This window comes from Lampetra planeri, chromosome 7, assembly GCF_965212315.1.
Source record: "Lampetra planeri chromosome 7, kcLamPlan1.2.h2, whole genome shotgun sequence".
NCBI classification, from domain to species: domain Eukaryota; kingdom Metazoa; phylum Chordata; class Hyperoartia; order Petromyzontiformes; family Petromyzontidae; genus Lampetra; species Lampetra planeri.
The window spans coordinates 14,698,461-14,712,054 of NC_136113.1; the positions used below are offsets into that span (position 1 = coordinate 14,698,461).

The following is a 13,594-nucleotide window of genomic DNA, read 5'->3' on the forward strand; positions in this document are numbered from 1 at the left end:
GCTTTAGCAAAGCATGGGTCACAACAAACCAGTGATAAAATAATAAAAAAACTGCAACGCTAAAACAATGTTTTTGTACAGGCACGGCCTGGGTTCTTAATCCACTGCTGGATGAGGTCCTCACCACACTTAGTGGGCCCGCAAGGCGATATTTGACCACACGTCACCAGTCTGGTCAGCGCAGGCTGGTGAAAGGTTGCGGGGGTTTGATGTGATGTCGAAAGAATATAACTGCTGGGAAATACGGCGCAAGTTGTACAGCGCATTAGGGTGCAGGTACAAAGGGTTGGAAGAGATATTGCCTTGCATTGCAAAACAATCCAGATTCAGGTTTTCGCTCAATGAACGTCCTCGCTTAAGCAAGTAATGTCTGAGGCAGTCGCCGTCTGCTCTTCCAAGTGCTACGGGAGTGCTTTCAGAACGGAAAAAAACACATTTACGAGTAGGTAAATCGGAGCGCGTTGACGGGGAGCGAGCGGCTGATGCCGCCTCTTACGAGTAGGCAAACTGTCGCCAGAGCACATTTCATGACGAGTTTGGGGGGGGGGGGGGGGGGAAAGACATTGACAGCGTCAACAAGTGGATAGGAAATAAAAGACCACCTGACCCAGAAATTAAGGTCAGTCTCTTGCAAATGCTTTCCCTCTGATGTGGAAAGGTGTAAAATGACATCACTGCAGGAGACCTCTCCAATCCTGCACACATACCACACACGTTGGTTCTGCCATTTCATATAGACGTAACATTTTTGATCCGTACGTGGGGTGCATTTAATAATCATGATAATCATGACATTTAGTTGTCCACAGAGGCCTGTCTCAAAATAACAATGCGCGTCATTGTAAAGAATCCAAGTCACAAAATAAGCACACAATATCATAAGCAGACTGAGATTCAAGATCGTTTCGTGAGAGCCCAGCTTTGGGACGTGCGGCCACTTATAAGGTTTTGCAACATGAGTTAACAGGAATAAATCAGGATAGGTGATGATGCTCAAAAGTCTGCACACATAGGTTCACACACACTTATTGTGGTTGTCTCTCCTAACAAGCTCACAACCCACGGGGGGAAGGGGGTGGGTTTGAGTCTTGCAATCTATACACGACTGCGAGACTCAAACCTGCACCTCCACAGTGCCGGATTACACGAGGGCGGCACCATAACAACAACGCCCGGCACTGTACTTTCCGCGTCGGTTTTCGTAGTAGCGCCCGCGTACGGCTCCGCACGCTCTCGTTAATAGGGTCGCTGCCGTGCGTTGTTCGGCACGCGTGCCGAACAACGCACGGCACGACCCCAGAACGTGAGTCGGCGGATAGCACACAGAGTTTGGACAAATGTTCTTGGGGTTTTATGGGTGTAGGTGACCCCACCCCTCCCCGCCGCATCGCTCGTAATGGACTTGCAAATGAATACATTTAAAATAGAAATACGTTTAACAATAACCTCACAAAAATATCACTCATAAATGTTGTCTATTGTTGTGATGTTTAGCAATGCTGCAAGCATGACAAACAAAAGCTGTAAAGAATTTAATATTGTTACAGAACGAAACCTTCATAAAACAAAAGTAGATGAATAAACACCAATTGCTTCAGTATTTGAACAAGGACATGCAATCGTGACATATCCTTTAGGTATAAGTATATATATACACACATTTAAAATCAATGTATCCTGCTTTCTACTCACAAAAAGCATTTAGCTTTGGGCATCGGATTTCAAAAGCAGCTTTTGAGATGAACATCATACAGCGGATAGCCAAAAGTCTTTTATGTCAGTGAAGAATGCTAATTAATTCATATTTTAAATGGTGTAATTTATCCCACATTTCAATGGTGTTATTTGTGTTAGTGTTATTAAAGCGCGCTCGGCGGGCCCATTTGTAAGAAAGCCTCAAGGTAACTCGTACATTACAAGGCTCTGCGCACAGCTGATAACCTCCGTCACATTGTTGCTCTCAGCCTGCTCATACCCGAGCATTCTCTTATCTCCATGCACACCGCCGCCCGGCACAACAAAAGCCGTACGAATCCCTGCCACGGAACAAGAGCCAACAAGACAATGCTCCAGATAGTGCCCCCCCCCCCACCCTCTTTCCCTCGTACCCTCCAAATCCACCCATCCACAGCACCACCACCGCTCCGCGTAACACGCCCCGCCGCTACCACTGCTGCCTCCACCCCGCCAACCCCCCCCCGCCGCCCACACCACCCCCGGCCCCAGGCCCGGCCGGTGATGCGTTGAGGCTTGAAAGAACATCTGTGTGAGTAGCAGCGAGCTGAAAGCACCCGTTAATTCCGAGCAAAACCAGCGCTGCGCTAATTGAAATTTTCACGCTCGACTGGAGAAAAAGGAGCCGCAGAAAGCCGCTGTGAGAAGAAAAAAAAAGCTGCCGCTGGCCGGGACGGGAGCGAGCCCCATCTCAGAAATCACGGGAAAACGAGTGCCAGAAAGTGCCCAAAAAAATAGAGAGCGCTTTAATCGATGTAATTTTAGCCCCTAATTTGCGCTCCTACCCTCATAGAAAGTCTTCCACAATGACTCACTCGCAGAGCTTCTCCGAGCTGAGCGGCATTCTCACAACACGAGATTTGCCTTTAAAAGAATAAAAACGAAATAGCCTCACCCCCCCCCCCCCCCCCCCGCAGAATGTAATTGAAAAAAAAAAGTGTTTTTTTGAGTAATTTTCCAAGAAGTGGCATGATACCGCTTTGCAATGAACGTCTTCGATGTTTGATAAAATGAAGTGCCGACTTAATTATTTATTTGATTTTGCAGATTATGCTGCAACATGCTGTTCGAAAGCATGATCGATTCACGAAATATAAGCATATAAAATGATGTGTTTTTTGTCCACATAAAACAGTCTAGGTAAAGATTTTTAAATACTAGTTGTAGCATTCTAGTTAATCCTACCGGTGCTCTCTAATATTAATTTCTTAATATTGAATATATGTGATACAAAAAAAAACAAATGTATATACAATACCCATATTTTTACCATTAGCCATATATATAAATCTATACAATTACATATACAACATGAAGTCATTAGCATGCAAACACCTGCTCGAGATAAATGTTCAAAACCGTTGTACACAAGTGAAACAAAAACGGAATGAATGAGACGTCCCTTAACCTCGCTCGCTAAAATCTCAAGTGCCGCCACGCGGGCCATCTTGCGCTTGCATTCAAAACAGGGGCTTAATATTCGAAGGCTTAAACAACCAACAAAAAGTAACGCCTTTAATTGCCACCGGAAAGGGAATTTGTTGTGCAAGAGCATTACGCCCTTTGACAAGATACGGCATGGCAATCATCCCCCTGTGAGTAAGCATGAGAAAGGTCACACTACCTTAAACGAACTGCCTTGCAATTAAACTCTTAATTACAAGTGCACTTCTACGTTCGAGCTCACAATTCTCCCGGTCTCACTGCGGCCAACCCCCCGCGAGGGTTAATTATGACGAATCCTGCTCGTTACACTCTTGCCCATAGGTCAGCAGCACTCTATAAAAGACAACCCCATCCCCCCCACCCCGCCACCATCCCCACACAGGCTAAGGCTCTGGAAGGACCGTGGCACTGGCTGCTTGAGGCAATGAATGAAGTGAGGGTGGATCAGCACCTGGCTTTGGATCAAATGTTTGTGAAATATCGGATTAAACTGAAGCCGTCGTAAATTAACACTGCCTCTGTGGCACACAGCAACGTTGAGACTGGCCTCTGTGTAAATCCACTTGCAAAGTTGTTTTGAGGACAATTGTTCTGAACGAAATATAAACTACAACCAATGTGGTATATTAATTCATGGGTTTTTTTTACAACGAGACTGCTGTAGAATGAATGAGTGAATTAATGAGTGAATGAGTGAGTGAATGAGTGAGTGAATGAATGAGTGAATGAATGAGTGAATGAGTGAGTGAATGAGTGAATGAATGAGTGAGTGAATGAGCGAATGAATGAGTGAATGAATGAGTGAATGAATGACACCACAATTTGCCACCTGGTGAAAACCCAACGAGAGTGTTCATGCCTTAAAGGAGGGATAAATAACATTACCTAGCAAAGAAAACCGATATCCGTTGAAGCTACATGGTTGTAGAGCACGTTTTAAATAATATAATACGTATTAACACAAATAGTAGCTTGTAACAGAAACCTTATAAAGTTGCATTCTGAAAATCAGTCTGCGAGTGCTGGTAATTACTTGTCAAAGTTCTCCCTAGCACTGGAAGCAACGTGTATGTATGATCCATTTTACCACAAATCTTTATGAGAATGAATGGGGGTTATATGTGTAATGCTAAGTGGGGAGGGTTTTTCTTTTAGACAATTAGACTAAAAGCTTGAAGCCGCTTTCAGTAAAACTGGCCTGTAAGCCTTTTCAGCGCAAACCTAATTCGAAGACAATCAATATCTACCTGCAATCAGACACACATGATGCAGTGCCCGACCAAGGTGACATTCAGGAACCTGCTGTCTTTGTGCAAGGTTTTGCGCAAAACTCTGTAACGCAAATACACACGAGTAATTGAGACAATACCGAAGCAGGGACCTTGCAAAGTCCTCCGCAATATTTACTCTGTTCTTGTGCAAATGGAAACCCTCCCTGCCTCCATCCCCCCACCCACCCCAACAGACAATAAAAAAGAGAATAAACAGCATGAGCAGTCCAACGTCAAACGAAAAAGTATTATATTCATGCGGTACAGGTGCCTTACCTTTCCGCTCCTCTGCCCCCCCCCCTTTGCTGTGGCACTTGCAAAGACCCCTCTCAGGATAAAAAAAAGACAAAGGATACAAGCTCCGGTAGAGAGGGAGGCGTCGCTTGAGTGCTCGGCTGGCATTGATGGCCGTCGCTCTGACCAGGCCCGGTAGCAGCTTCTTGCCCACGATCGCGCCGTCAAACAGGGGCCCGAAAAATGGCACCTGCGTGTCGACAAACCGACATCTTTCGATTTAAAGCTTTCGTGACTGCAGGGATTCATCTTCTTGGTTCTTTCGGTAAAGTCACGTAGAAGGGAAATAATAAAATAATAAAAATAAAACGTGATAAAATACAATTCTCACGACGTTTCGGCCACAACGCAAGCAGCCGTCCTCAGGTGAAGAACAGGTCTGTCGGGAGGACCTGAGGACGGCTGCTTGCGTTGTGGCCGAAACGTCGTGAGAATTATTTTATTATGTTTTACTTATATTATTTTATTATTTCTCTTCTACATGACTTTATCGAAAGAACCAAGAAGATGAAACCGACATCTGTATGCATGTACGTTGAACTTATTTCGCACCGTATGTAGCCACCCGTATAGCCACCCGTGCATAATAGGAGGTGCGGGGGAAGTACAACAAACTAAACACAAAAAGCAGTTCTAAAGAAATTAGTTTTCAATCTAAATTTAAAAGTGCACAGCACGCAAACCATAAACTGTCATCCGACACAAAGCACGCAACAGGAATGAGACACGGAAAGCCCTCTCCGATGCGTTGTCCAGGTTGTACTGCATGTTGTTCTACGCGATGTCCGACGTTCCGCCCCACGTGCCGGGAGCTTCGGGCTCCTTAAAGAACAGCAGCTTCAGTTTCTGAAGAAGCTCCCAGCACGGTGGAGCAGAAACGTCGTGCCAAACCGCACGCGGATACAACCCAAAAACGCATCAGAGCTGCGCAATTATAACCGCGAAGACACGGATAAGGCAATTGATAAAAAAAAGTATATAGATACCTTTAGGAACTACGTCTGTTTTGCTCACTAATTTTGCTAAATAATAATAATGTTTTGCCCAATAACTTGTCTTGCTCAAGGGAGCTTTCACTCAAAGTCAAAAAAAGGGGTCCAACGAAACAAGTGACAAGAAGCACCTGGAATTAATGATGTGTGGGCCAATTGGCATTAAACGATCCTAAGCCAAGAAAACAAACTACCAACATACGGTCCCTTGTTTGCTTAATGATTAACGTGGCGGAGCAGCTGCACAAAGGACTGGGTATTTAATTTCTTGTTTAATTAACACAGGTACTGCACCACCGGATACTGAGCAGTATGAATGTTCGACCGATCCATATTGCCAGCGCCAGCTATAAATGGTGCCAAGGGAGAAACGACTCTTGTTAAATTATTTGAATGAAGCTGCAGTGATTATCTGCAGGCAAATTAAGCGGTACAATGCACGAGTAATCATCTTTGCAGCCTGGTTTGTGGGCGTTCAGAGAGAAGGGTCGGTGAGACGTGGCGATACTACGATATTTTGGATGATATAACGTAAAGATAATCATATAGTCCATATTTATATCACGGTTATCGTCACTCACTTGATTTCGGCAAAATATTTAACAAACTGTTGTATAGAAATATAAAAGTGTTTTTTTTCTCACTTTTATTGGAGGTACGGCAAAGTAATAAATTGAGAAAATACAAAATGTGAATTACTAGCTTCTGGCATGCTGATATAGCGATAATGATCACCTCGTGAATTGCAATACCATACCATATAGTGGTATATCACATCGCGGTCCCCCTCGTCAGAATCGAGACGTTTATTTCCCAAGAATAAGCCCATTGAGCTTAGAACCCCTTTTTCAAAAGGTCACTCTGTCGGCAGACAACAACGCAGCATGTCAACGCACGTATGTTGAACTACTTTCGCACCGTACACAGCCAACCGTGTCGGGTGGTGGCGGGTTTAACGACACTTTGAAACATTTATGCGATCTGACCCAAAAAAACAACCTGTATCATGGATGACATTGGTCGTGAAAGCCTTCGTGTTAAACCGACGTGCTCGTGAGTGTTAGCGAGCGGAGAGCATTGCTTTGTGCCGGTGCGCGCGGAGAAGCCAAGTGCCGTGGCGTGATCGCCAGCGACAGGTCAGAGACCTTTGCTTCTCCGCCTTTTGGCTGAAATCAAGTCCAGTGGGTGCCACGGTGGCGAGATGTTCACTACCTCGCCTGGTATACAGCAGGCCGAGTGTTCGATCCCGACGTCGACGACGCCTCTTGTATATTAGGAGTTTGCATGCCAGGAAGATGTGCACTACTTGAGCGTATTGGTACGAGGCAGAGGAAAGTGGAAACAAGTGACAAAATATGCAGTGGACACCTACGGGGCTATCTTCCCATAGATCGTGATGATGATGATGATGATTACGATGCAGTCAGTTTAAAATACCTCCGTCTTCTTCATGATGCATATTCTGAACGTGTGGCCACGGAGTGGGTAGATCACGATGAGGACGTCTCTGAATTCGGTGGGGATGATGTCTCGCCGATACTCCCGCGTGTGCTCGCACCACACCACGTGCACCTCGTCGTTGCCCAAGTGGCGGAGCTGCGAGGGGGGACGGGGACGGGGGATGGGGGGGGGGGGAACGAGCGACACACGGGAGAGTCGCGTGAGACGGTCCGTTGCTGTGATGACCACCAGCAAGGACGGCGACAAACGCGGCGGCGACGGCAAGGGATGCGGGCAACATTTAACGCACGTCAATAAAACATCACGTTGATGAATATACATGTTTGTTTGCTTCCTATACAATGTATGGAGCAGGTGGTGGTATAGTGGCTAGCAAGCAGTGCTCGGAACCCGAGGACCTTAGTTCGATTGCCGGCCACGGCAAACATCAGTGGCGAGTGATTACCACAACGGTTCTTGGCCTCGCCCCCACTTCACCAACCCATATTGACCAGCGTGGTGAAGTATGGTCAATAAACCCCTGCGAGTGACACGGCGTGGGTGCGGGGTGTGAATGGTTCTGTACCTCGGTTGATTTGAGCGACAACAACGCAAAAGGAGGAAAAATGCACAACTCTCTTCCGTGTGACTTTTGTGAAAGGCATAACACAGCGGTGCATCTCATTATGTTGGTGTCGGCATTTAAACGTGTCAAATGTCACATTAAACAACTGCAAACCAGTAGGTTGAACTTCAAAAATGATTTCAATAACAGGTCAAAATAAAGCTCGCGTGTGATTCTGTCAGCAACCAAAGTCGACATACAATCGACTATTCACACACCGCTATTATCAATTAACATGATTTATTACCGATTTACCAGTCGATGTTAAGTTATTTTCCACAAAAACAAATTACCAGGCAATTACAGTAACAGCCCCCTTCTTGGAGAGCGATATTGAATCGTCTGTGCAAGGCGTGATGATAAATAATGTGCATTAGGGGAAATGTTTGTCGTGTTCACACATAGATTATCGATTCAAGCTGCTGGCAGTGCGTTTTTTTGTTAATTTAACAGTAGATACATAACATGCATTTGATAGTATTATAAAACGTATTTTGTTTTAATTATTTATCCGGGAAAGCCACGCCGAATCATAGGTCTCTCTTTTAAGAGGGTCCTCGCCAAGATGGGTTTTAATTACAAGATGTTTTCAGCCAATTGATAGAGTAATTTTTATTCCTGTTGCTATATGCCCCCAGCAGCGTTCCCTTTCTGCTGCATTGTGCACGGACGCCTACTTTATTGAGGGCGATATTGGCACACAAAGTAAACATTTATTGATTGAGTCATTGGCGACTGAGCTGAGGCCATCAACTCTGCTTGCTTCAGAATCTGCCTTTATCACGGTGGGCGGCCACCTGGATTCGCAACCAGCCCTCTGACCTCTGCATGTTGAACTTCTGTCGCACCGTGCGTAGCCAACCTTGCTAACCGGAGGTGCGGGAAATAGGACAACAAACTAAACACAAAAAGCAATTCTAAAGAAATGAGTTTTCAATCTGGATTTAAAAGCGCACAGCTCCAGTGGTTTTCTAATATTGGAAGGAAGAGCGTTCCAGACAGCCGCAGAAGTGCGCATCAGAAAGCGCCGTGCTTTGCAGTGACCACCTTTGTTCGATGGCCAGCCAGGATGACCGGAATTCGCGTGATGGTTTATGCTCCTTGACGAAATTAGCAAGATATTGTGGTTCATTTGTGCCAAGTCGCCCAGCCCATCGCTGGTCCATTACCTTCTTCGTGAGCGCGTCGTCCGTGTCGGAGGGCATGCGCGTCGACACGTGATAGATGACCTCCACGGTGGAGGTGGCGTAGTATGGAGCAGTGAGCCCATTGCTGCCATTCCTCTGTAGCCCCCCGAGAAAGCCGCAGTGTCTCGTCAGATCCACCTGGCGACAGACGAGAAGGCAATTCGAAGCTCTTAATCCAATTCAAGGTGCCTTAATGAACACTATGCGGCATGCCAAGATGTGGTATTCCAGCAAAACTTCAGTAACCTTAGTTCCTGAGAATAAATTTTATTTGCATTGCGCCTCATTCTCAAACATGAAAACTGAGATATAATGGCAAAGGTGCAGCCCTGCAATCGCTTGATCACGCCACCCTAGAGAGTATTTGCCCACACTTTACCCCAGCGACACTGCTCCTCGACTGAATCCTGCCGACCAGAGTCCCTACTCGACCAATGGTCTGCACTACCGCCCCCCTGCTGCCCCCCCCCCCGCCCCGCTGCCCCCCCCAAGGAGATAAAGAAACGCAGGTCGATGAAACCCAGGTGGCAGAGACCTTGTGGTGGCTGCTGTCAAAAAAGCACTCAGCCAGTGGTGTCGGCTGACACATAGATGCTCGCCTTGTCGTCATGGGGATGCTGAGGATGACTGGGAGAAGGGGGGTCTCATGATGAGCTAAGTGGAAAAGGGGCTCGTTGCATAAAAAAACTTAAGTTTCAGTCTCTGAGAGAGCTCACTTATTTCAGCTACCAGGGGGGAAAAAAACACTCAATGGTTGTTGAACACGAAATATACAGTAGTGTCCACCGCAACCACCACACAAAAACTACCTACACAAATTACAAATTAAAAAAACAACCCTCCCCCCTGCATCCCACTTCTTCCCTGACTCTCGAATTCTAAGAATTTAAATGGGTCCTCAAAACTCGGGGAGCATCCACATACGCAGTAGGCAATGCTCTTTCACGCGTCGTAACCCGCATCCCAACCCCAAGGGTCCAAGCTGTAACAAGCCCAATGCAGCGTAGCATCTTACAAAAAGCATAGATTTGTACAATGATACTTCACATGGTACATGTTGCTGCCCACTTGAAAATGTATCATGTCCTTCACAATTGGCCATCTCTCTTCATCAATAACAATTCCTTGGTAGGATTGATTTGTCATTTTGCCTTCCTGTTTCCATCATTCAGCGTGCCATATTGGTGCATTATCTACTTGTTACGCGTTGCTTTGATCTCGTTGCTTATTGGCTACATCGTGAATAAACCGTCAAGGAATACTAGATAAAAAAACGTCTGGTTGTACTGTAAATTACTGCCAATTAGAGCAAACCTTATTTCATCGCTCTTTCGGTGCTTAAGAGTCCGAGCAATAGAGGCAAAGGCAAAGAGCGTCACGGCTTACGCTGCGTACAACTTTCGTAAACAACAACAACAACAAAAAACGCGAGCGCGACGTTGCTGCCGCAAAGTTCTCGTTCAAACAGCACGAGCGGGCGCCTCCGATGCGGCCGACGTTCATTTGCCGCTCGCAACCGAGGCACTCTGCTGGGAACGGACATTGCAAAGGGTCACCGTAGGTCACAGCAATGGCCGGCGGGGCCCCCACCGTTCTCACCTCCCAGCCCAGTCCGGCGAGGAAGTCTTCGTAGGACTGGCTCCCGCCGGCGTTCGACAGGATGGAGTGTTTGTCTTCCTGTCCCTCCGCGACGAACAACACGGCGATTTTGTGCGTCTCTCGGCTGGTGGGAGCAAGGGGGGGGGGGACACACAGACCGGTGTACGCTCGATTAGCCTTGCGGGACTGCGTTCGTTCGTTGCTTACCATTTTGTTTTGTTAACGACAAAAAAAATATACAATTGCACTGTAAGAGATCGACGTTCGTTCGGATTTCACCGCGTAGGGTTTTGCGAAATTGCATTCAGAATCGGAATCTTTATTTATTCTGGAAAAATCCGATGAGCTATGAAGCTCTTTTTCACAGGTGTTGAGCGAAATGTTGCGGGGCATCTTGCCGAACGATACGCGGTGCGACCAGAAAACATCGCAGAGAGATCTACAGCCAAAACCGTTTTCTGATAAACTGAGAATGAGTTCAATGATCTGCGACGCGTTCAATAATGGTAAATTACTTCACAACGATGTGTGCATAAATACGAAGTCCGGACTACATTGGAAATGATCCGAGATTGTTTATGGTTATTTCCATGACGAGTGTTATGCAATAGACGTTACGCTTTCCGCAATACCAATTAGTTTGTTGTATTATTAAACAGTTTGGTATTAAATTTCGATTTAAAGCTTTCGTGACTGCAGGGATTCATATTCTTGATTCTTTCGGTAAAGTCAAGTATAAGGGAAATAATAAAATAAAATAAATAAAACAATAAAATTCTCACGACGTATCGATTGCAACACAAGCAATCAACATCAGGTGTGAAAACCACAGCAAGAAAATTTGAAAAAAGTGGCATTTTTCTTAACGTCAGCACCACGGACAGCAACTGGCGGGTGTTCAGACGGCATAGACGAGTCCATCTATGCTCGACACGTTCCGAGCATAGATGGAATCGTCCGTCTGAACAACCTCCAGTTGCTGTCCGTGGTGCTAACATTAAGAAAAAACCGCCACTTTTTCAAGTTTGTATTAGTTACGCAATTCATTAATGTATAGTTAAATGCATATTTCACTTCATGTAGAACGTACCAGTATTGAGAATCCAAGTTTTTCAATTCCCTTAAAAGCTTTTCATTCTTTTTCAACAGGTCAAAGCTTCCTCTGCAAATGCACACACGCACATGACCACACATGCGCGCGCACACACACAGTCACGCACAAATGAAAACCGGCATCACAATTCGCATTGCGATGCGTCGATTTATTAATTACAATCGGCTCTTAGGCTCACTATACAACCATTTAATCTCACGTGCACGAACACTCCCCCCATTGTCTACAATTGTATTCACGCGCGGACGTAATGCTCGAGCTACATTTTGACGAATGGAGGGGAGAAAACTGTAGAAGAGACGGAAAAAAATGTGGCACAATACAAACGAGAAGTTTAACACGTAGGCTGTCGCGACCAATATCATCCACAAATCTGGCTGTCGCCTGATGAAGCTAGTTGTAATTACTGTCGAAACGTCGTACTCAGATTGTAAATGTTGTGGCTTGGCTCTCCAACACACCGGTGTGCTGTACTAGTGACGAATTGGCCACGTTCTGTTTACATGACAACCCTTACTAGTTGGCTGTGTCGGGTGGTGGCGGGTTTTAATGACACATTTATATATTTACGTGATATAACCCAAAAAAACCCCCTCCATTATGGACAAACGAGAAGGTAAAAAAAAAGGAGAAAAAATAATAATCGATGTTTTGTATTCGAATCACGATGGCAAATCGTGACAATTTAACTTATAATTTTAATTATGGGCATGAATTGCCACAGCCCTAACATTCTCCTATTACAAACCTGAATGCGTCATATGGACGTGGGCACCTTAAATATTGACATGTGTATACATTTTATACGGTAGTATTTATCGGTTTATTTCTTTACAAGTGGCAGGTGTACCTAATTGCAGCGCTACGACACGCCGCGCGATTACACGTAGGCAAAAAACGCATCCCACTCCTTTGGATGTCATGGAAGAGTGAATCCCACCAAAATGCAATGCGGTGAAAGGAAAACGTGCAATGGAAACGTTTAAACACGGGCTACCTGTTGCAAATGCTATCTTTAAAAAGCATACAATGACATACTGTACCACAAAATGGTGCGCTTTGTCACTGCCTACACTCAAACATAATGGTGTCTTCGAGATCCTTAGACGCTATGCTCATATCTTCTGCAGGAATGCTCGTCGCATTAATATATTGTTCCTGAGAATTTAATACACTCAAAAAAACACTCCGATCTAAACTGTGTAGAATTTATATAAATCTGCTCTTTTTGGAGATGCAAAAGAGAAACCAAATTTATACAATATTCACTTTCAGATTCGCTGCACCACCCCTGTGGATGAATGCGATGACGATGATCAAAACCACACCGTCAATGATCCACGAGGTCATCGATAAATCGATGAATATTGAGCACAATTTTCTGCCACATGCTTGGGAGCCGATTTATCGCAAGTGCGCAGAGGCGGGCTGTTAGGGACTCTTGTGCGGGCCTCCGATCCCACTGAAAAGACCAGGTGTAAATAATAAATACAAGATGACCCTCCACCAATCCCCCCTCGCAAAATAGATAACTACCCAGTGCTGCTTCATCTGTGAAGGTCCACTCATACACCGTGGGTTCATGGGGTTACAGACGTCCAGAATCCACAAGTGAATGTCACATCCCCCCCTCGCCCCCCCCCCAACCCACCCCTGCCCCCTTCCTGATCACTACATGAGAGGCATGCAAGGCCTCATCGATTCAAATCAATTCCGATACAGGCATGGAGAAGGGCACGAGATCATGAATTATTTACCATTCAAGCAACACATACGCGACTGTTATATTTACGCTAATGGAACAAATGAAAACTGGACGAACAAAATGTGACCAAAAAAAGAGAAACGAATACAAACAGGAGGGTAAAATAACAACAAATAAACAGATTCTG

General features: G+C 45.5%; 1 protein-coding gene across 11 annotated transcripts in view; it reads right to left on the minus strand.

The window, feature by feature from the left end:
* Window positions 1-13,594, minus strand: part of LOC144720052 (ral GTPase-activating protein subunit alpha-1-like) — a 142,649-nt gene that overhangs the window by 29,069 nt on the left and 99,986 nt on the right. For all 11 annotated transcript variants that reach the window (XM_078596501.1, XM_078596497.1, XM_078596502.1 and 8 more), the window contains 5 exons: window positions 11,679-11,750; window positions 10,589-10,712; window positions 8,972-9,127; window positions 7,175-7,333; window positions 4,808-4,935 (listed from right to left, as the gene is read on the minus strand). In XM_078596501.1, coding sequence (XP_078452627.1) covers window positions 4,808-4,935; window positions 7,175-7,333; window positions 8,972-9,127; window positions 10,589-10,712; window positions 11,679-11,750 — 639 coding nt within the window. The remainder of the gene's footprint in view (window positions 1-4,807; window positions 4,936-7,174; window positions 7,334-8,971; window positions 9,128-10,588; window positions 10,713-11,678; window positions 11,751-13,594) is intronic.